The sequence below is a fragment of the Lithobates pipiens genome, unplaced genomic scaffold (assembly GCF_037356315.1).
Source record: "Lithobates pipiens isolate NorthernLeopardFrog02 unplaced genomic scaffold, aLitPip1_a1.2 Scaffold_18, whole genome shotgun sequence".
Taxonomy (NCBI): domain Eukaryota; kingdom Metazoa; phylum Chordata; class Amphibia; order Anura; family Ranidae; genus Lithobates; species Lithobates pipiens.
In genome coordinates this window covers 656,973,945-656,998,249 of record NW_027507758.1, presented here as the reverse complement: position 1 = coordinate 656,998,249, position 24,305 = coordinate 656,973,945, and the positions used below count along the sequence as shown (strand labels likewise).

Here is a 24,305-nt window from a genome sequence, read left to right as displayed (position 1 = left end):
ATCAAGGCCCATCTATGCAGCCTCACCAGTGCAAAGCAATGCAGTCTGACCAGTGCCCATCTATGCAGCCTCACCAGTGCCTAGCAATGCAGCCTCACCAGTGCTCATTTATGCAGCCTCGGCAGTGCCCAGCAATGCAGCCTCACCAGTGTTTATCTATGCAGCCTCACCAGTGCTTATCTATGCAGCCTCACCAGTGCCCAATGTCCAGCAATGCAGCCTCACCAGTGCCCAGCAATGCAGTCTGACCCATGCCCACCTATACAGCCTCACCAGTGCCCATCTAAGCAGCCTCACCAGTGCCCATCAATGCAGCCTCACTAGTGCCCACCTATGCAGCTTCACCGGTGCTCATCAATGCAGCCTCACCAGTGCCCATCTATGCAGCCTCACCAGTGCCAAGCAATGCAGCCTCACCAGCGCCCATCAATGTAGCCTCATCAGTGCCCAGCAATGCAGCTTCGCCTGTGCCCAGCTATACAGCCTGACCAGTGCTCAGCAATACAGACTCACCAGTGCCCATCTACGCAATCTCACCAGTGCCCATAAATGCAGCCTGACTAGTGCCCATCCAAAGCATCCTGACCAGTGCCCAGCAATGCAACCTCACCAGTGTCCAGCAATGCAACCTCACCAGTGCCCAGCAATGCAGCCTCACCTGTACCCAGCAATGCAGCCTCACCAGTGCAGGAGACCAGGGAAAAAGAGGAAGAGGAGAGCCGGCTGGATCATCACACAGGCTGGCATCACTCACTGTGACAGGTTTATTTTGACTTTCCGGGCGCCTACCGGCAACTACCCATGATAGACAGCACATGTCCCGACGTTGGACAAGTGTGCGGTCTATCAAAGGAGCCAAACCGGGAGGCCAGACTTTGTGTGACGGCGGGCGCCCAGCGAGTCAAATTAAAACTGTCACAGCGGGCAACGCCGGCCTGACACCCCCCCCAGTGTGTTTGGAATCTTCAGTCTGCCTGAAACCCGGACACATTATTTAGACTGGGTTGTGGCTCCCCAAGTAACTGAGATAGTCACACAAAAATCTGTTGCCATTCGGGAGCTGCAGCCCCCTCTCTGAGGGCAGGTTTGGCCTCACTGGGGGTGGGGGGGGCAGGATGTTAGCAAGAACAGTTTGGCCACACCCACTTTGTCGCAGCACGCTGTGTAACCACTCTAATTGGGGGGCACCCAAAGGTGTCCCCGGTCTTTTATAATCCTATGTGCCCTGTGCTGCTAAAGTGTTCGGGTTTGGCTTGAAGAAAAGGTGGCAACCCTAGTGGCAAAGCGGCACCCACGGAAGGGGCCCTCAGTGATCTCTAGAGATGCCCGGGTCACTTTCCCCTGGAAGCCCTTCACCGCCTCTGACGATTCACACCAAGGCCGGAGCGCCAGCAGCTCTGCGACTCTTTTTTAACCTCTTGAATTCCAGGGTTGTTCGGAAATTTATAATTATAAACAAAAATGATGTGCAAATATCCAAATATGGAAAATTTCTCAAAGTATAAACATGTAGTGTATCTATTGGTGTATAACACTCACTTTTCACCATGAAAATCGGGTGCAAATAGCGTGTGCGTCAATAGGAGGGGACAGGGAGGGGGAGGGACGAGCGCCGTCAGATTACATACAGTGAGAATCTCCTGTTTACTTGGCGGCCTCTGTAATAGGAAGTCCCGTCTCCTGGGCCGCCATTGGACCACTGTTCTGTCTATCATAGGAGATTCTCACTGTATGTAATCTGTCTGTGCTCGTCCCGCCCCCCTCCCTGCCCCCTCTAAGCTGCAGATGGGCATCGATCAGGCTGCATTGATGGCAATGGTGAGGCTGCATCGATGGCAATGCTAAGGCTGCATCGATGGCAATGGCGAGGCTGCATCGATGGCAATGGTGAGGCTGCATCGATGGCAATGGCGAGGCTGCATCGATGGCAATGGCGAGGCTGCATCGATGGCAATGGTGAGGCTGCATCGATGGCAAATAGCGTGTGCGTGTTATACGCCAATACTTCAATTTTATCTGCCTCGGGGGGGGGGGGGGACAGGGAGGGGGAGGGACGGGCGCCGTCAGATTACATACAGTGAGAATCTCCTGTTTACTTGGTGGCCTCTGTAATAGGAAGTCCCGTCTCCTGGGCCGCCATTGGACCCCTGTTCTGTCTATCATAGGAGATTCTCACTGTATGTAATCTGTCTGTGCTCCTCCCACCCCCCTCCCTGCCCCCTCTAAGTTGCAGATGGGCATCAATCAGGCTGCATTGATGGCAATGGTGAGGCTGCATGGATGGCAATGGTGACGTTGCATCGATGGCAATGGCGAGGCTACATGGATGGCAATGGCGAGGCTGCATCGATGGCAATGGCGAGGCTGCATCGATGGCAATGGCGAGGCTGCATCGATGGCAATGGCGAGGCTGCATGGATGGCAATGGCGAGGCTACATGGATGGCAATGGCGAGGCTGCATCGATGGCAATGGCGAGGCTGCATCGATGGCAATGGCGAGGCTGCATTGATGGCAATGGCGAGGCTACATGGATGGCAATGGCGAGGCTGCATCGATGGCAATGGTGAGGCTGTATCGATGGCAATGGCGAGGCTGTATCGATGGCAATGGCGAGGCTGCATTGATGGCAATGGCGAGGCTGCATCGATGGCAATGGCGAGGCTGCATCGATGGCAATGGCGAGGCTGCATCGATGGCAATGGTGAGGCTGTATCGATGGCAATGGCGAGGCTGCATCGATGGCAATGGCGAGGCTGCAGATGGGCACTGACCCTTATTTTGCTTCAAAGTTCCTTATATAAAATGTACGTTTTTTTCCTGAAACTTCCCTCTTAAAATGAATGTGCGTGTTATACGTCCATAAATACGGTAATAATCAAAGTGCTCATTAATTGAATAACCAAATCCAAGTGAAATAAAATGAAAAGTGGCGTCCAAACATAAAGAATAGCGAGCATTAGATATAAACCACCATGCAGGTCTTCATGTAGTCATCAATGAAAACATCCTGATCATTTGTAAGGGGAAAACTCCTCATTCAGAAATCCGTCCCGTCACTGACACATTAAGGATAAAAGTGGAAACCCCTCCATAGTGTATAAAATAACCTCTTTAACCCCTTCAATACTGGGCACCAACCCCCCCCCCCCCCCCCCCAGCCCAATTTTCAGCTTTCAGCGTTCTCACTCTTTGAATGACGATTACACGGTCAGGCTACACTGTACCCAAATGACATTTGTATCATTTTATTCACACAAATAGAACTTTATTTTGTGGTATTTAATAACCTCTAGGGGTTTTTTTTTTTAATTTTTGCTAAATAAACAAAAAAAGTCAGAGAATTTCGAAAAAGTTTATCTTTGTTTCTGTTATAAAATTTAGCAAATACAGTAAATAATCTTTCTTCATAACTTTAGGTCAGAATATAATCTGCTCCATTTCTTTGGTGAAAATAACCCAAATCAGCATCTATTATCTAGTCTGTAGGACAGCTATAAAGTCCACAAACTATATCTATCTATCTATTTATATATATATATATGAAAATTGATCAATCCTGATGTACTGATGGCCGTTCTAATTTCTTGAGGCCCCGCCCCCGAGAATGCCAGGAAAGTACAAATACCCCCCAAATCGCCCCTTTTTGGAAAGTAGACAGTCCAAGGTATTTAGTAGGAGGCATGGTGAGCTTTTGGAAGTTGTAATTTTTTGTCATGATTTTTTTGGAAAATTAAAAAAATGAAAACTATTTAAAATGTTATTTTATTTTTTACATACTGTCACCAGTGCAGTACAGCATCATCATACGGTGTGGCGGTGATCAGGGACACTGGCTGGTGACAGAACAAACAAAAAAAATAATATTTTTTTCTTTTTTACATTTTATATATATATATATATATATATATATATATATATATATATATATATATATATATAATATTATTATTATATTATATTATATTATATTATTATATTATATTATATTATATTATATTATATTATTATATTATTATAAAATATATTATATATATATATATATATATATATATATATATATATATATATATATATATATCTGATCAAGCGACCACTGTGATTGGCTGTCACATTGGTCACATGAGTGGGAGCTAGTCCCGAAGGCTCCTGGCCATTTAGAGACCCTGGAGCTATCTTTGACTTTGTGCTGGGAGCGTGCAATGAGCGCACCCTCAGCAAAGAAACCCATTCACACATATATGCACCATGTGGCCGTTAAGGCCCACCTTCTTCCCCCTCGGCACACGTTGCCTGGATGGCAAGAGGTTAAAGAGGAAGTAAACCCTGATGAGTTTACTTCCTCTTTCATTCCCTGCAAAGGTAAAGCATAATGGACTACTGTGCATCGCATTGCATCGCATCGCATAGTAGTCCATTATGTGTCACTTACCTGACACAGTAGCCAGCGAAGTCACCGCTGTCCCCTGTAGTTCCGAGCGTCCATCTTCTTGGTGGGTCTCGCTGCTCCAGCGCTGTGATTCGCCGGAGAAGCGATGACGTCACTCCTGCGCATGCGCACGGGAGCCGACACTCGCCGCATATCGCTGCGATCTGCGGCTTACCCAGTGCGCCTGCGCACCGCTGTCTACGGCGCATGCGCCGTAGACATCGGTGGGTGTCTTCGGGTAAATATCTCCTAAGCCGTGTAGGTTTAGGAGATATTTCTTGGACCTACAGGTAGGCCTTAATCTAGACTTACCTGTAGGTCAAAGTGGTTTGTAAGGGTTTACAACCACTTTAATAAAAGAGTGCTAGTGGTCGGGTATCTTATTGTTCTGGATATTAGAACTTGGCCTTCAAAGTGATGAAGTCATCCTACCAAGGTGTCTCCTTCCACCTCCAATCTCCGGATCGACTTTCCGAGAAATTAGCATAACGATAAAATGGTCGCTCCTTTTTCACATCGCGGACGCCCCCCTCCCGGTAGCATAAAGCGCGCCCTGACCCCAACACTTTGATTCACCAACCTACTAAAACGGCATTGAGGAATGAAGGGCGCAGATGTTTTCACCGGAATATTTGCATAATAAAAAAAACAGCCATTTCCGCGGGTTATTTGTCAAAATTAGTGGCGGTGCTTAAAGTGAACTCCCCCCCCCCCCCGCCGTAAACAGTACAGTGACAGGATAAATCACAATTCATAAATAACTGGAAACAATAATTCACTTCTAGGGGGAGCCGGCACTTCCTCCAGAAGAAAAGATCTGCCGCGTTCTTTTATCGAGAACTTTTTCTCCGTCCTTTAATAGGACGGAAAAAAAAGTCATTTCCCGCGCCTGCCATTAATAACGCAAACGTCTTGTCATCCTCCCAATTTACTTAATTATATGGCTCTGCTGTGTAGCATTAAATGCATTGGAAAAAGTTGAAAGGATTAGCATGACAGCACTTGCAACGCCCCCTCCCCCCATCCATAACTGAGCCATCAATCTGAGTTGTTTATTGGCAAAACTCCTCGCAGTGCGCAATTGTTGGGTGTGGAGCGGAGGAAAGAAGAAGAACTTGTTACGTATCTGAGAGAATGATACAAAATAATCACAGGATTGATTTCCAGGAAAAATGTATCCCTTTTTTTTTTTAGCTGAAATGTCCTTATATACACCAGAACGCGGGGTGGGGGTCTCCAAACATTCTAAACAAAGGGCCAGTTTACTGTCCTTCATACTTTAGGAGGGGGTCAGACTGTGCCCAGTGGGAATAGAAAATGTCTCGGTATCCAATGGGAGTAAACAATTCCCTATCTTTGGTGTCATTTGGAAGGATAGTGCCCCATCTTTGGTGTCCAAGGATGCAATTCTTCCCCATTGTTGGTGTCAGTTGGAGGGATAGTGCCCCATCTTTGACTTCAATCGAAGGAATTCTGGCCTATCTTTGGTGTTAGTTGGAAGGATAGTGCCCCATCGTTGGTGTTAATGGAAGGAATTCTGGCCTATCTTTGGTGTTAGTTGGAAGGATAGTGCCCCATCGTTGCTGACAATGGAAGGAATTCTGCCCCATTGTTGGTGTAAGTTGTAGGGATTTTGCCCTTTCGTTGGTATCAGTGGGAGGAAAAGAGGCCCATTGTTGGTATCAATGGAAGGAATTGTGTCCCATCATTCATGTCAATGGGATGAATTGTGCCCTTTTGATAGTGGTAGTTGAAGGGACAGTGCCCCATCATTGATATTAGCTGTAGGAACAGTGTCCCAACCTTGCTGTCAATGTCAGGAATTCTACCCTATTGTTGGTGTCAGTTGGAGGGATTTTGCCCTTTTGTTGGTGTCAGTGGTAGGAAAAGTGGCCCCAGTGTTGTTATCAATGGAAGGAATTGTTCCCTATTGATAGTGTCAGTTGAAGGGATGGTGCCCCATAATTGATGTCAGTTGGAGGGATAGTTCCCTATTGTTGGTGTCAATGGGAGGAATTGTACCCTTTTGATGGTGTCAGTTGGAGAGATAGTGCCCCTTCGTTGATGTCAGCTGGAGGAATAGTGCTCCATCGATTGTGTCAACGGAAGGAATTCTGCCCCATTGTTGGTGTCAGTTGAAGGGACGGTGCCCAGGGGCGGGCTGGGCCGGGGGGCAGGGTGGAAATTTCCCCCCAGGCCGGTGCCTATATTATGTTTAAAACGGCCGCTGGCAGTTTGTTCATTTCTTTTTTTTCTTTTTTTTTCCACGCTGTGACGGGCAGCCGGAACCCGGTGCAATAATCCCCTTCCCCTTCTCCTTCTCTCTGTGGTCACGTCGCGCCGTTCTGATCAGTCTCGGGCAGCGGCTGTCACTCACAGCCGAGCAGAGTGAAGCCGCCTCCCCCTCCTCCATGCACAGCACTGTGTAGACAAGGAGGGGGAGGCGGCTTCACTCTGCTCGGCTGTGAGTGACAGCCGCTGCCCAAGACTGATCAGAACGGCGCGACGTGAGTCACGTGACCACAGAGAGAAGGGGATTATTGCGCCGGGTCCCGGATCACTGAGCCGACAGATGTCACTCCACTCGGGTGCTGCTCACACCTCCCCCCTGCAATGCCACTGCCTTGGGCTCAAGGTACATTATGGGTCCTTAGGTCCTTCCTTACTGTGGGGGGTCCTGCACTGTAGAGGGGGTTCTGCACTGTAGGGGGGGTCCTGCACTGTAGGGGGGTCTGCACTGTAGGGGGGGTCCAGCACTGTAGGGGGGGTCCTGCACTGTAGAGGGGGTCCGCACTGTAGAGAGGGTCCACACTGTAGGGGGGGTCCAGCACTGTAGGGGGGTCTAGCACTGTCGGGGGGGTCCTGCACTGTAGGGGGGGTCTGCACTGTAGAGGGGTCCTGCACTGTAGGGGGGTCCTGCACTGTAGGGGGGGTCCTGCACTGTAGAGGGGGTCCGCACTGTAGATGGGGTCCGCACTGTAGGGGGGGACTGCACTGTAGAGGGGGTCTGCACTGTAGGGGGGGTCTGCACTGTAGGGGGGGTCTTTCACTGTAGAGGGGGTCCTGCACTGTAGAGGGGGTCCTGCACTGTAGGGGGGGTCCTGCACTGTAGGGGGGTCTGCACTGTAGGGGGTCTGCACTGTAGGGGGAGGGGTCTGTACTGTAGGGGAAGATTCGGCACTGTAGGTGAGGATTCTGTACTGTAGGGGAGTCTGTACTGTAGGGGAGTCTGTGCTGTAGGGGAGTCTGCGCTGTAGGGGAGTCTGCGCTGTAGGGTGGAGGGGTCTGTACTGTAGGAGGGTATGCACTGTAGGGGAGGATTCTGTACTGTAGGGGAGGATTCTGTACTGTAGGGGAGGATTCTGTACTGTAGGGGGGGGGGTCTGCACTGTAGGGGGGGGTCTGCGCTGTAGGGTGGAGGGGTCTGTGCTGTAGGAGGGTCTGCACTGTAGGGGAGGATTCTGTACTGTAGATGGGGGTCTGTATGGTAGGGAGGGGGGTCTGCACTGTAGGGGGTCTGTGTAACATGCAGGGGGTCCAGAGCTGTGAGGGGCTGTGTAATGTAAAGGGGTGCAGAGGTGCAGGGTGCTGTGTAATGTAAAGGGGTCCAGAGGTACAAGGGCTGTGTAATGTAAAGGGGTCCAGAGGTTCAGGGTGCTGTGTAATGTAAAGGGGTCCAGAGGTACAAGGGCTGTGAAATATAAAGGGGTCAGGAGGTTCAGGGTGCTGTGTTATGTAAAGGGGTCCAGAGGTACAAGAGCTGTATAATGTAAAGGGGTCCAGAGGTGCAGGCTGCTGTGTAATGTAAAGGGGTCCAGAGGTGCAGGCTGCTGTGTAATGTAAAGGGGTCCAGAGGTGCAAGGTCCTGTGTAATGTAAAGGGGTCCAGAGGTGCAAGGTCCTGTGTAATGTAAAGGGGTCCAGAGGTGCAGGGTGCTGTGTAATGTAAAGGGGTTCAGAGGTGCAGGGTGCTGTGTAATGTAAAGGGGTCCAGAGATGCAGGGTGCTGTGTAATTTAAAGGGGTCCAGAGGTGCAGTTGTGGAGGGGGGGGGTACACAGTAGTGACAAAAAGATATTGAAGGATGCAGAGGTATGCAGGGGACACAGTAGGTGTTTTTACATTTTATGGTGGGGGTGCCAGATATAGGATCCGCCCCGGGTGTCAAATGCTCTAGGTACGCCCCTGGTGTGAGCACAGCAGACTACAACTCCTACCTCCCAGGAGTCTCAGAGGCAGGCCAGGTGTGTGGCACGTCAGGGGAGGGGACGCCCGGCGTCAAGAACGTCACGTCGCACGTGACCTGCTGGGCTTATGGGGAGCAGTGGCTAGCTTAATCCGCTTCAGTTGTAAATTTAATTAATAATGCATAGTCATCATGACAATTTTACATTTTTGCAGTGGCAGCGTGTGTTTTTTTTTTCTACGGACTTAACACCCTCCCCCCCACCAGCGGACTTGACACCCTCCCCCCACCAGCGGACTTGACACCCTCCCCCCCACCAGCGGACTTGACACCCTCCCCCCCACCAGCGGACTTGACATCCTCCCCCCCACCAGCAGCCTTGACACCCTCCCCCCCACCAGCAGACTTGACACCCTCCCCCCCACCAGCGGACTTGACACCCTCCCCCCCACCAGCGGACTTGACACCCTCCCCCCCACCAGCAGACTTGACACCCTCCCCCCACCAGCAGACTTGACACCCTCCCCCCCACCAGCAGACTTGACACCCTCCCCCCCATCAGCAGACTTGACACCCTCCCCCCCACCAGCAGACTTGACACTCTCCCCCCCCACCAGCAGACTTATCTAACTCCCTCCCCCCCAACCAGCGGACTTATCTAACACCCCCCCACCAGCGGACTTATCTAAACCCCCCCCCAACCAGTGGACTCACCTAGCTGATTAAGTGGTTCAATGGGCCACTTGACTGGACTTGCCCCCCAGGCCTAAGGCTGCCAGCCCTCCCCTGACAGTGCCCCGTAATTGATGTCAGTTGAAGGGATAGTGGCCCTATCGTTGGTGTCAATGGAAGGAGTTGTACCCTTTTGATGGTGTCATTTGGAGAGATAGCGCCCCTTTGTTGATGTCAGTTGGAGGGATAGTGCCCCATCACTGGTGTTAGTGAAAGGAATTCTGCCCCATTGTTGGTGTCAGTTGGAGGAAAAGTGGCTCATTGTTCGTGTCAGCTACAGGAATTATGCCCCATCTTTGGTGTAATCGGATGGAGTAGTGTCCCAAGGGCCCAATAAAGGCAAGCAAAGGGCCGCATCTGCAGTTTGGAGACCGCTGCTGCACTAGATCCTCAGTTATCTGGACCGGCCTTTTTCAACCAGGGTGCCTTCAGGATTCTTCAGGGGTGCCTTGGCAAAATGCCTAAAAATTGCCCCAAAATGTATTTAAAAATAAATAATAAATTGTATACTAGCCAGCAGGTGGATGAAGCCTTTTAGCTGCACAAAGTCACAGGTTTTCATTGTGCACCATTACAACCTTCCACCCACTGGGGTCCTAGCAACCCCTGGGGTCCTAGCAACCCCTGGGGTCCTAGCAACCAATGTCTAGAAAGAGTGTAACACTACCCAGACCGTGACAACACAAAGCAACACCAATCTGAACTACGATATCTGAATAGCAGAAAACTGATAACTTCGGCACGCCCAAAATCCAGGTGCCCCGAGGCCCAGGATGTCCTTCTTACATCCAAACAGGCAAACTGGAAGATAACTGAAGAAAAGCTGGAGCTGTAAACAAGGCTTGTGCCGAAACGCGTCTGCTTGTCCTATTCATTAATTGTCATGATACAATAAAGACCACAGATGATATATTCAGAGTGCCGGCTTTTCTTCCGTTATCTTCAAGTTTACCACTCAGACTGCGGATAAAGTGTTCCTCGTGGGCGCTTCCCCCCAGCTCACCACCGTCAATAGTAATTGAAGAAAAAGGAAAATTGGTCGCACAACATGGAAGGACACGGGACTTCTGTACAATGTCAAAGTGCCAAAAGACGTAAACAGGACATTACAGGAACATAGGTAGACCAGTTGCACGCGGATAACTCGTGCTCGTTGTCTACCAATGTTCTTGTAATGTCCTGTTTATGGCCTTTGGCACTTTGACAATAAAGTAACTATCCTCCAGAAGTTCTTCCTTCCATGGCGTACGACCAATTTTCCTTTATGTAAAAGATTTGGCTGGTATAAAAATGCCAGAGCAGCCGCTCACGCTAGCCCTCAGGCAATTCTAACCAACAGTGCCATAAATTGGACTATACCGGTACTCAGGGGCGGACTGACAACTCATGGGGCCCCCGGGGCAATAGGAGATTATGGGGATCCCCCAGGCAATCAGAGATTATGGGGTCACACAGTATACACACACACACAGTATACAATCACACAGTATACACACACACACACAATCACACAGCATACACACACACACACAATCACACAGTATACAATCACACCTTATACAATCACACAGTATACAATCACACAGTATACATATACATGTACACTAGGGTTGCCACCTGTTCGGGATTCACCCGGACAGTTCGGGTTTGGAATCATGCGTCCGGGTTTCAGGTGTCTGAGACCCGGACACATTATTCATACCGGACTAAGTCTCCCTCCTCCCCCCTTCTCTCTCCTGCTTCTAAGTTAGTACGCCAAGGTAAATCAGGGTTCTCAGAGCACTCATTACATCAGAACTCCCCTTTACACCAGAAGCCACAGTGCTCCCCTTTACATCAGAGTCCTCTTCGTATGTAAAAGGGGAGCTCTGCAGATTCAGATGTAAAAGGGGAGCGCTGCAGATTCAGATGTAAAAGGGGAGTTCTGTAGATTCGGATGTAAAAGGGGAGCTCTGCAGATTCAGATGTAAAAGGGGAGTTCTGTAGATTCGGATGTAAAAGGGGAGCTCTGCAGATTCAGATGTAAAAGGGGAGTTCTGCAGATTCAGATGAAATAGGGGAGCTCTGCAGATTCAGATGTAAAAGGGGAGCGCTGCAGATTCGGATGTAAAAGGGGAGCGCTGCAGATTCAGATGTAAAAGGGGAGCGCTGCGGATTCAGATGTAAAAGGGGAGCGCTGCAGATTCAGATGTAAAAGGGGAGCTCTGCAGATTCAGATGTAAAAGGGGAGTTCTGTAGATTCAGATGTAAAAGGGGAGCTCTGCAGATTCAGATGTAAAAGGGGAGCTCTGCAGATTCAGATGTAAAAGGGGAGCTCTGCAGATTCAGATGTAAAAGGGGAGTTCTGTAGATTCAGATGAAATAGGGGAGCTCTGCAGATTCAGATGTAAAAGGGGAGTTCTGTAGATTCAGATGAAATAGGGGAGCTCTGCAGATTCAGATGTAAAAGGGGAGCGCTGCAGATTCAGATGTAAAAGGGGAGCACTGCCGATTCAGATGTAAAAGGGAGCGCTGCGGATTCAGATGTAAAAGGGGAGCACTGCCGATTCAGATGTAAAAGGGAGCGCTGCAGATTCAGATGTAAAAGGGAGCGCTGCGGATTCAGATGTAAAAAGGAGCGCTGCGGATTCAGATGTAAAAGGGGAGCTCTGCAGATTCAGATGTAAAAGGGGAGCGCTGCAGATTCAGATGTAAAAGGGGAGTTCTGTAGATTCAGATGTAAAAGGGGAGCGCTGCAGATTCAGATGTAAAAGGGGAGTTCTGTAGATTCAGATGAAATAGGGGAGCTCTGCAGATTCGGATGTAAAAGGGGAGCTCTGCAGATTCAGATGTAAAAGGGGAGCTCTGCAGATTCAGATGTAAAAGGGGAGCGCTGCAGATTCAGATGTAAAAGGGGAGCACTGCCGATTCAGATGTAAAAGGGAGCGCTGCGGATTCAGATGTAAAAGGGGAGCACTGCCGATTCAGATGTAAAAGGGAGCGCTGCAGATTCAGATGTAAAAGGGAGCGCTGCGGATTCAGATGTAAAAAGGAGCGCTGCGGATTCAGATGTAAAAGGGGAGCTCTGCAGATTCAGATGTAAAAGGGGAGCGCTGCAGATTCAGATGTAAAAGGGGAGTTCTGTAGATTCAGATGTAAAAAGGAGCGCTGCGGATTCAGATGTAAAAGGGGAGCTCTGCAGATTCAGATGTAAAAGGGGAGTTCTGTAGATTCAGATGTAAAAAGGAGCGCTGCAGATTCAGATGTAAAAGGGGAGCTTTGCAGATTCAGATGTAAAAGGGGATTTCTGTAGATTCAGATGAAATAGGGGAGCTCTGCAGATTTGGATGTAAAAGGGGAGCGCTGCAGATTCAGATGTAAAAGGGGAGCACTGCGGATTCAGATGTAAAAGGGGAGCTCTGCAGATTCAGATGTAAAAGTGGATTTCTGTAGATTCAGATGAAATAGGGGAGCTCTGCAGATTCGGATGTAAAAGGGGAGCTCTGCAGATTCAGATGTAAAAGGGGAGTGCTGCAGATTCAGATGTAAAAGGGGAGCTCTGCAGATTCAGATGTAAAAGGGGAGCGCTGCGGATTCAGATGTAAAAGGGGAGCTCTGCAGATTCAGATGTAAAAAGGAGCGCTGCAGATTCAGATGTAAAAGGGGAGCTCTGCAGATTCAGATGTAAAAGGGGAGCGCTGCAGATTCAGATGTAAAAGGGGAGCGCTGCGGATTCAGATGTAAAAGGGGAGCTCTGCAGATTCAGATGTAAAAGGGGAGCGCTGCGGATTCAGATGTAAAAGGGGAGCTCTGCAGATTCAGATGTAAAAAGGAGCGCTGCAGATTCAGATGTAAAAGGGGAGCGCTGCAGATTCAGATGTAAAAGGGGAGTTCTGTAGATTCAGATGTAAAAGGGGAGTTCTGTAGATTCAGATGTAAAAAGGAGCGCTGCAGATTCAGATGTAAAAGGGGAGCGCTGCAGATTCAGATGTAAAAGGGGAGTTCTGTAGATTCAGATGTAAAAGGGGAGCTCTGCAGATTCAGATGTAAAAGGGGAGCGCTGCGGATTCAGATGTAAAAGGGGAGTTCTGCAGATTCAGATGAAAAAGAGGAACTCTGTAAAGGGGGACTCTTGTGATTAACTTCATAGGATTAGAAATGTTCTTTCAATAGCAACATCTATACATTGTTTATCTATGCATACTATGAAAAAAAAATTGCTGTGCGACACCGAAGTGTTCGGGTTTGACTTGAAGAAAAGGTGGCAACCCTAATGTACACACAGTATACACAGACATGTTTCTATTGGCTGAGAAGGTACTGGAGAGGTGGGGCAGCTATAATCTCAGGATTTGTAGACCAAAAGGATGTCGGTGAGGGACATTTCAGAGACAGATGTAAAAAAAAACAAAGATTTTTACATACTGTCCCTGGTTTTATTGAGGCTGGCAACCCTGATGGGGCCCCCTAGTGGCCCGGGGCCCTCGGGCAGTGCCCAAGTAGCCAAATGGTCAGTCCGCCCCTGCCGGTACGTGATAATCAACAAAAGACAAACTGATAAAAATGTATATCATTTAATAAAGACACAAAGAAAAAGAACAATTACAGACAGAAATACATTACAATACAATGGTATGTACACCATAGTTGATGAGTTCCTAGTGGGTTCCCCCCCCCCAGGAAGGGTTAAAAAAAGGGGTGCTCAAGGTTTCCTCTACTAGTTTCGCGGAAGAACCGCTTCATTGGGAGGACGATCTATAAAGTAAATGCTGCATTTAAATGGATCATACAGAAAAAGAGCGCAATATCATCAAATTACAATATACAAAGACTATTTTATTTTTAATGCTGATGGGACACTCTGATGTAAGGGGGATGGTGATGGGACACTCTGATGTAAGGGGTGGTGATGGGACACTCTGATGTAAGGGGGCTGGTGATGGGACACTCTGATGTAAGGGGGTGCTGATGGGACACTCTGATGTAAGGGGGCTGGTGATGGGACACTCTGATGTAAGGGGGGTGCTGATGGGACACTCTGATGTAAGGGGGCTGGTGATGGGTCACTCTGATATAAGGGGGTGCTGATGGGACACTCTGATGTAAGGGGGTGCTGATGGGACACTCTGATGTAAGGGGGCTGGTGATGGGACACTCTGATGTAAGGGGGTGCTGATGGGACACTCTGATGTAAGGGGCTGGTGATGGGACACTGATGTAAGGGGGCTGGTGATGGGACACTCTGATGTAAGGGGGTGCTGATGGGACACTCTGATGTAAGGGGGTTGGTGATGGGACACTCTGATGTAAGGGGGTTGGTGATGGGGCACTCTGATGTAAGGGGGGTGCTGATGGGACACTCTGATGTAAGGGGGCTGGTGATGGGACACTTTGTTGTAAGGGGGCTGGTGATGGGACACTGATGTAAGGGGGCTGGTGATGGGACACTCTGATGCAAGGGGGCTGATGATGGGACACTCTGATGTAAGGGGGCTGGTGATGGGACACTCTGATGTAAGGGGGCTGGTGATGGGACACTCTGATGTAAGGGGGCTGGTGATGGGACACTCTGATGTAAGGGGGCTGGTGATGGGACACTCTGATGTAAGGGGGCTGGTGATGGGATACTCTGATGTAAGGGGGCTGGTGATGGGACACTCTGATGTAAGGGGGCTGGTGATGGGACACTTTGTTGTAAGGGGGCTGGTGATGGGACACTCTGATGTAAGGGGGCTGGTGATGGAACACTCTGATGCAAGGGGGCTGATGATGGGACACTCTGATGCAAGGGGGCTGGTGATGGGACACTCTGATGTAATGGGGCTGGTGATGGAACACTCTGATGCAAGGGGGCTGATGATGGGACACTCTGATGCAAGGGGGCTGGTGATGGGACACTCTGATGTAATGGGGCTGGTGATGGGACACTCTGATGTAAGGGGGCTGGTGATGGGACACTCTGATGCAAGGGGGCTGGTGATGGGACACTCTGATGTAATGGGGCTGGTGATGGGACACTCTGATGTAAGGGGGCTGGTGATGGGACACTCTGATGTAAGGGGGCTGGTGATGGGACACTTTGTTGTAAGGGGGCTGGTGATGGGACACTCTGATGTAAGGGGGCTGGTGATGGGACACTCTGATGTAAGGGGGCTGGTGATGGGACACTCTGATGTAAGGGGGGTGCTGATGGGACACTCTGATGTAAGGGGGCTGGTGATGGGACACTCTGATGTAAGGGGGCTGGTGATGGGACACTCTGATGCAAGGGGGCTGATGATGGGACACTCTGATGTAAGGGGGCTGGTGATGGGACACTCTGATGTAAGGGGGCTGGTGATGGGACACTTTGTTGTAAGGGGGCTGGTGATGGGATACTCTGATGTAAGGGGGCTGGTGATGGAACACTCTGATGCAAGGGGGCTGATGATGGGACACTCTGATGCAAGGGGGCTGGTGATGGGACACTCTGATGCAAGGGGGCTGGTGATGGGACACTCTGATGTAATGGGGCTGGTGATGGGACACTCTGATGTAAGGGGGCTGGTGATGGGACACTCTGATGTAAGGGGGCTGGTGATGGGACACTCTGATGTAAGGGGGCTGGTGATGGGACACTCTGATGTAAGGGGGCTGGTGATGGGACACTCTGATGTAAGGGGGCTGATGATGGGACACTCTGATGTAAGGGGGCTGGTGATGGGACACTCTGATGTAAGGGGGCTGGTGATGGGACACTCTGATGTAAGGGGGCTGGTGATGGGACACTCTGATGTAAGGGGGCTGGTGATGGGACACTCTGATGTAAGGGGGTTGGTGATGGGACACTCTGATGTAAGGGGGTTGGTGATGGGACACTCTGATGTAAGGGGGTTGGTGATGGGACACTCTGATGTAAGGAGGTGCTGATGGGACACTCTGTTGTAAGGGGGCTGGTGATGGGACACTCTGATGTAAGGGGGCTGGTGATGGGACACTCTGATGTAAGGGGGTTGGTGATGGGACACTCTGATGTAAGGAGGTGCTGATGGGACACTCTGTTGTAAGGGGGCTGGTGATGGGACACTCTGATGTAAGGGGGCTGGTGATGGGACACTCTGATGTAAGGGGGCTGGTGATGGGACACTCTGATGTAAGGGGGCTGGTGATGGGACACTCTGATGTAAGGGGGCTGGTGATGGGACACTCAAAATGAAAGTGGGCCGGTCTGGATGAAGTCCAGGGCCAAATTTCTGTCCCAGTCCAGCCCTGCCAACTATACAATTGTCTATCGGACGTGGCACCTTTATACCCTATTTGTATCCACAGTACCACTCTGTGCTATGATACAACAAATCTGTTCATTAAATCGCCTCTAAGGATGCATTCACTGATGTGCATTTTAGAAACGGGCGACAAAACACAGAAAAAGTCGCATTTTGCTGCTCATTTTAGAAATGCGCTGCAATCGCGGGTCGCACTTAATTGTTGATGGTGCCCCAAGCATGGGAAGCAGACATGCATTTTGCACACTGAAAAAAAAAAAAACGCCCAATGCTCTGCGGCCGAAAAGGTTTTGGAGCTACGATTGTTCAAGTGAATGGGCTGCTACACATTAACATTAAAAATGCGCAAAAAACACGAGTAGGAATGCAGATTTTCGCTATGCTCAGGGGGATTGGGGCCTAACATTGGGGGTCCCATGTGTGTGGATGTTGCTGCATTATGTAAAACTATTATTCAATTCTTTATACTTTAGAATGGGAGGCCGCGGGTGCAGAATGGGCTTGTGGTGTGAATCCAGTAGTGTCAAAGCCTCCATACAGCATACAGGGGCGATCAACCATGGGTTCAGAGTACAAATAGAAGTACGAATTCCCTTTCTGACATCCTTCTATTTCTGTGATTTCCTCAGGAATGTTACAGAAACTAAAAATGAGCCAAGGTTCCATCTCGGTGAGTCCGGCACCCACCCCGGGTCCAACTTTTCCCAGGACAATCATGATTGTCATGTTTCACATCCTTTGTAATATACCTTTAAATGTTATTTATAGTCTTCTTTCCCTGGCTCCTCCTGATAGCTAAGTTTCACCATTTATAGATAGCTCCACCCTTCATTTTTCCCAGTAATGCATCTCAGCCACATGTCTCATGGAGTGGATCACATTATGATCTTTTGACCTATCCCGACTTTCATTGCTGTAAAGATCCTCAGAGTTTACGGTCCGATTAAACTTCACAAGATCTGCAAACTGTCATCTGGATTGAGTCACTGTCTGCTAATTCAGCTAAGATTGTGGATTATCGATATCTCATCACAACTGTAAGTTACAGAGATCACACTTTCAAAGCTTAGATTGGAGAGGCAGAACAATGGTGACAATAAATCCAGAGACTGCAGGGTTCCTGCATATGTGAAAATGGCAAAAAGACTAAACATGCCACTCAGTCCTGATACCGGCCCTGAGAAGGGTGACTGGGGCGAAGAGATAGAAAATCCCAATCGCCAGCATCAAATCCATCAGAAAACACATCCTCTCAAGAAATTCATTAGGTTCTGGAATGATCACCTGCAAAGGACTCAAAGCGGTTGTAACTATAAAAAAAATTAAAAATGCTCCTGTTCCTTTAAAGCATGATAAACAGCGTAGTGCTTCTGCAGTGTCATTTGTCCCCATCGATGTGGTAATATACCCGTTTGATCCTACCTGTTCCTGTGTCCCACTAGGGGCGCTGACCACGGTAATCATGGCTGCTGATCCATTATACTGTGGTCAGTTTATGTGCCTCTAGGGATGAGCTTCGACTCGAATATCGACTGTTCGCCTGTTCGGCGAATACCGAACATTATGGGCCAAATTTATGTGGCTCTCACGGCCCACAATGCACTGCGCCATCAATGCCTTGTGTAGTGTGTTGGCATCTGTAGGAGTTAGTGGGTGTTCTGTGTGCCTTCAACACAGTATACACCGTTCGTTATCGGCCGATTTTGACGGTGAGGTGCGGATTATTAAATGATGGGCAGTGCTGCTAAACACATCTTAAAGCGGAGTTCCACACAAAGATGGAACTCCCGCTTTTCGGAATCCCCCCCCTCTGGTGTCACATTTGGCACCTTGCAGGGGGGAGGGGCGAGCAGATACTAATCAGTCTAGTCTAATACAGTCTAGTCTAATACAGGTATTTCGCTCCCACTTCTGGGCATAGATACAGGAGCCACCCACAGGTATCTATGCCACTTCCCACCCCCCCCCCACCCCCCCGCAGTCTTTTGGGAGACACGCGGGTCCCCAGAAGACACCAGGGACCAGTGAGGGCACGCAGCACGATTCGCACATGTGCAGTAGGGAACCAGGAAGTGAAACCGAGTACCAAGGGACAGATCGGCTTCGGGTGCCGACATCGCAGGCTCCCTGGACAGGTAAGTGTTTTTATTTTAAGAGTCAGCAGCTGCAGTATTTGTAGCTGCTGACTTTTCAAGGACCGTAAACTGGCCCTTTGTTTATAAAGTTTGGAGACCCCCCTGCACTAAACGTAGACCTCAAAAATGTTATCAGTTTTCCCAGCTATCTTCTAAAAATGACAAAACAACTCCCCTGTATGGAAAATATTGAGGGGGTGGTGGGTGGTACGGGTTTATAGTCCAAATCAGGAGATCAGTCTTAGGTGAATAATAGTTGCCATCCTGGGATAAAGAAGATTGTTACTGGCAGGATCGCCAGGTGACAATTAAGGGGAAAAAAAGCCTGGAACAAATAAATGCCACCATCACATAGAAGGACTGGTATGTCTGGCAGCTCACCGTTTAAATGCCTTAATTCCAGTTTATGAAGCTCCCCTCCCAGACTTTTCCACCTGGTGTATGCAAGCTCCAATACATTTCATTCTTTCACGCATTTCACTCAATGTGGACCTTACCCCCTACAAGTAGCATCAGTGCTTACATATACAAGATGAAACAATTTGTATGGAGGAGTGGTGCCTGCAGCAGATGTAGGAGTAGTGCCTGCAGAAGATGGAGGAGTGGGGACTGCAGCAGATGGATGAGTAGTGCCTGCAGCAGATGGAGGAGTAGTGCCTGCAGGAGATGGAGGAGTGGGGCCTGCAGGATATGGAGGAGTGGGGCCTGCAGGAGATGGAGGAGTAGTGCCTGCAGGAGATGGAGGAGTGGTGCCTGCAGCAGATGGAGGAGTGGGGCCTGCAGGAGATGGAGGAGTGGGGCCTGCAGCAGATGGAGGAGTAGTGCCTGCAGGAGATGGAGGAGTGGGGCCTGCAGGAGATGGAGGAGTGATGCCTGCAGCAGATGGAGGAGTAGTGCCTGGAGGAGATGGAGGAGTGGGGCCTGCAGCAGATGGAGGAGTGGGGCCTGCAGCAGATAGAGGAGTGGGGCCTGCAGGAGATGGAGGAGTGGGGCCTGCAGCAGATGGAGAAGTAGTGCCTGCAGGAGATGGAGGAGTAGTGCCTGCAGGAGATGGAGGAGTGGGGCCTGCAGGAGATGGAGGAGTGGTGCCTGCAATAGAACTTTGTAGCTTGCCTCTTAACACAATTGAACTACTAACAGTAATAAATGTAAATATTTCTTACCCTGTTTGGTGGAGAGCAGGTTCACGAAGTGCAGAAGTAGAGGTCGACGTTGGGAGACGTAGCTGGACTCTCGGTCTACGGTCTGAGTAACATCTTCGAACGAAAGGTTGGGGATTTGCTGCACTTGTTGCAAGACTTCTGCGCCGGTCATCATACTGGCGTCCCGATAAATTGTGTTTCAGTACAGAAACTGAAGCTTGGTTGGGTGCAGTTTCTGAACTATTTGTGCACGGTGGAGAAGCAGGTTTTGTTTCAAATAAGGATGAAGACGATGGACAAAATATTGATTGTGCATTGCCGAACATTTTTGGGGAAGCCTGTGACTCCTCCGAACTACGTCTTAGCCCCCCATGCGTAAAGGATGGAGAAAGTGGAGGAGAAGGTGTGAAATGTGAAGGAGGACTAGGTTCGCGTCGACTGTTTGGTGGGCTTGATGCTCTAGGTTGGCTTGGTGGACTTTGTTGCTTTCGTATTTGAGGAGGGCTTGGCATTGTTTGATGAGTTGGTGGACTTTGTTGTCTCTGTATATGAGGAGGGCTTGGCAGCCTACGCTGACTTGGTGGACTTTGTTGTCTCTGTGTATGAGGAGGGCTTGGCAGCCTACGCTGACTTGGTGGACTTTGTTGTCGTCGTATCTGAGGGGGGCTTGGTGTTCTTTGATGACTTGGTGGGCTTTGTTGTCTCTGTATCTGAGGAGGGCTTGTCAACTTGCGCAGGGTTGTAGGACTAGACAGCTTGGATTGATTTGGAGGGCTTGGTACTCTGGAAGGATATGAAGAACTGGTGCTTTTCTGAACTGGCGGAGGACTAGGGTGTACCTGGGAGCGAGTTTTAATCATAGCTCTGCCAGTTGGAGGGCTTACTGCTTTTCTCTCTATTGGTGGGGGAGAGGCTTTTGCTTTTGTTGGGGAGGATGCTGTTGCTCTTGTTGGAGAGGAGGCTGTTGCTCTTGTTGGGGAGGATGCTGTTGCTCTTGTTGGGGAGGAGGCTTTTGCTCTTGTTGGGGAAGAAGCTGTTGCTCTTGTCGGTGAAGTTCTTCTCTGTGTTACTGCACTCTTTTCACTCCGTTGTAACATAGGAGAAAATAGCTTTTGCTTAAGTAAAGTACTCTGCTCCACAGAATCAATATGAGGAATTGACTTCAGTGTTTCACCATCACCTGGGTTCTGCAAAGGAATTATTTTATGTGACTGCCTGTATAAATGTGCAACGTCCTCAAATTCATTTCTCCTCATAGGGTCCAGTCCTAGGTCTTTTACTCTGTTGTTTTGATCAGACTGCACCGAGAATTTTGTAAGTCCAGTGACTGGCTCTTTTTTACCAGAAGTCTTAAAGGTGGGCATAAACGATTCAGTACTATTTTTATTTGGTAACAAGTCTTTTATGTTCATAGATGTTTTAATTTTTGAAGCCGTGGAAGCGTTCCTCATTAGACAAGGTAAGTTGTTACGGTAAGGGCCATCACACTGAAGTGAACTGAAGGAATCGTCCATCAGTATTTCGAGGGGAGGAGGAGGCAGGTTCTCCAGGTCTTCAATCCCAGATTCATTAGTGTAAGGCCTGTTAGAATCCTGAGCTGCTGAAGATCCCAAAGAAGTGATAAATAAACCTTCTATGATGTTTGGACTTGAATTTGAAGGATTCTCATCAACGGTTGACAAATTATCACTGATGGTATCTAAATCCAGTAATCCTTTACAGGCAGGAATTGTGGGTGGTAGGACAGGTACTCCAACTTTTCGAACACATCTAAGTGGTCCCAATGTTTTCCGATTTAGGCTTTTCAATGAATTGTCTTCTGGGCTAAAAGCTTGAATCAGTTTGCGCACAGATTGCCTCGGAGAAATAATACCCTCCAGCCTTTGCTCCACTGTGGTAGGATTGTCTGTAATCTTTGTGTCCTGTTTAGGTAATTGTGTACTTTCCATATGACTGTCTTGGTTAGTATTTGGGTACTTCGTTACATCGATATTAGGTTTCCTTAAAGGAATTAATTCCTGACTAGGCAATATATGAAACCTCTTATCAAGGCAGGCCTTTAATTTGTTGGTTGAAGCAGCACTGATGCATCCTGTATGCCCAAAGGATTTACTACTGCGGTTCTGCGGTGCTTCTTTGTTTCTAGCTCCATTTGGTAAATACAGCTGTTCCAACTTTTTGGTGAGTTCTTTTTGAGTCCTCTGAAGTTCCAAAAGAGTAGGATCTTCGCCCTGGCTTTTCAGTGACTCTGCAGACCTGGACCTTCTGTGCCGAGCCGTCCTCCTGTTGCTTCCATCTGCTGAACTAGGCCGCACCGGCTCTGGGCTTATCTCCTCTCTAGTCCACACGTCCCTATTGGACTTGCCAGGGACAAACTTGATTTTTTCACTGATAGCTTCTTTCATTTTAAGCGTCATTTCCTCATTTTCTGGGTTTTCTATCCATTTAGGAGAGTGCCTATAAGCGCATGTTCCTGCTGGAGAGGTGAGAGGCCTTTGCGGTAAGGTAATCAGACTCGATAAACTTTTGTTATCATCGCTTTCTTCATAGCTGTCGTCGCTGCTACTTGAATCTTCTGGGTCTTGGCTATGGACGCTCTCTTGTTCTAGAGTTGCACAGGTCCCAAGAGAGCTCGCTGAATTATTACTGGTTATGCTGATTTGCTTGGAAACTCTCGGATTGTCCATTTGTTTTGGAGAATCGTCCATGTTGGTTGCACAGGCTGACCCTCCTTTTGATATGGTTCCTACACTTTTTGCCAAACTTATACATCCAGATGTGGCAATGCTTGCTTGGCTTTCTGTTTTTCCAGATCTGTATCCTCTGATGGATTCCCCGTCACCCCCAAATCCGCTGTCCTCGGAATAAAGGGTCATATCATTTGGACGGGGCTGCGTAGAACCAGCTGTGGAGTCCTCCAGTGCCTTGATCATCTTTAGAAGGCGTTCGTCATGGTGTTTCTTTTCCTTTAGCTTTTCCTGAAAACTGTCCACGGTGGACTGTAAAAAATGACAGGTCTCCTGCAAGGCATTGGTGGTTAACGATGACACGGTGCCATTCACAGTCTGCATTCTGTTTACCGTATACTGGAGCAGCTGTTGCAGTAGGTCCGGATGTTCTGTGAGGTTGTCTTTTGCGCTTGGCCAGATAAGGTTGCCTCCCACATCTTTCAAGAGTTTTTCCCCATCTTCCACAATTTCTCCCAAACACTGGTTGATCTCTTCAAATCTCAGGGCCATGAAACTAACCATCTGCTGCATGATAAGCTGGGTCTGGGTTGCCTGGTTGGCCATGGAAATGATACCTTCATATTTCGACAGATTGGGATTCAAGAAAGCGTAGGCATCCTGGTGAGCCTTGACGAGTAGTTCTGGAAAGTCAACTTTCTTTTCTGTTTCAGGAAAAACGATGTGACCCTGCTTGGCATGGCGGCCGTGCTTCCCAGACTTACGGCTTTTGGATTTCCTGCCTCTCTTGGGGTTGCCCTCTCGTTGGGCGTCTTGTGGCAGCTCTTGCTCTGAGCAGGTGGAACTGTATTTCCTCGCACTTCTTCTCCTTTGGTACGTCAGATTGACCATCCCTTCATCAGCCGTACCGTGCGCTTCGTACTTCCTTTGGTCTTCTGACAACGACCCGCTCCTAGACGGCCCACCGCTGCCAACAGAAAACCCCCGTTCCAGGGGGCTGATTTCGCGATCGGAATCTTTCGGTCCGGTTTTCTGTTTATTCTCATCGCCGAGGTCGTGGCAGCTTGGAAATTTATCGCTGGCCAAAGGAATTGTAATTCCATTGATGTGCTCCTCAGGTGGAAGTATGGCTTTGTTTTTCTTCAAAGGTTTGGCTGCATTCTTTGCGAGAATTTGAACGATCCCATTGTGAGAAGGTGAGCAGCCCATAGTGTGACTCTAAAAGTAGCAGCTCAGCAAGCCGGTCAACGGTCGGAACATTCGGTGGTCTCTTGGAGCTCCACCATCCTCCTCATCCTCCCGAGTCCCCCGCTTGAAATATTCCGTCTTCTTTAGAGTAGTTCTTAGATTCCAATGTAAGATTTGTTTTTTTTTCAGCAGTTACCAGTCAGCTCAGCAGCTCCATAGAAGACGGACTGAAGGCTCTCTCTTTGTTTTTCCCATCCAATGACAGATGCCAAGTGCAAATAGGATTTAGAGCTTACTAGATTACCGATCCTTCATCCGAAGAAACGAAGCGACACGTAAGACATTCCAGCACTTCTCACACGTTTGTCAGGGGAAGTATTTCCCTAATAGAAGTCAAAGTCTGTCACTGAGAGACGTGAAACATCCGTCTAATAAAACCGACATTTTCATCTGTTGAATCACAAAAATGCACAACGCAAACAACGCAGACAACGCAGACAACGCAGACAACGCAAACAACGCAAACAACGCATACAACGCAAACAACGCATACAACGCAAACAAC

General features: G+C 48.9%; 1 protein-coding gene across 1 annotated transcript in view; it reads right to left on the bottom strand.

Annotated features, from left to right (window-relative positions):
* Positions 1–23,955, bottom strand: part of LOC143989351 (photoreceptor cilium actin regulator-like) — a 37,191-nt gene extending 13,236 nt beyond the window's left edge. The window contains exon 1 of the mRNA XM_077489449.1: positions 19,887–23,955. Coding sequence (XP_077345575.1) covers positions 19,887–23,761 — 3,875 coding nt within the window. The 5' untranslated portion in view covers positions 23,762–23,955. The remainder of the gene's footprint in view (positions 1–19,886) is intronic.
* Positions 23,956–24,305: the final 350 nt, after the last annotated feature.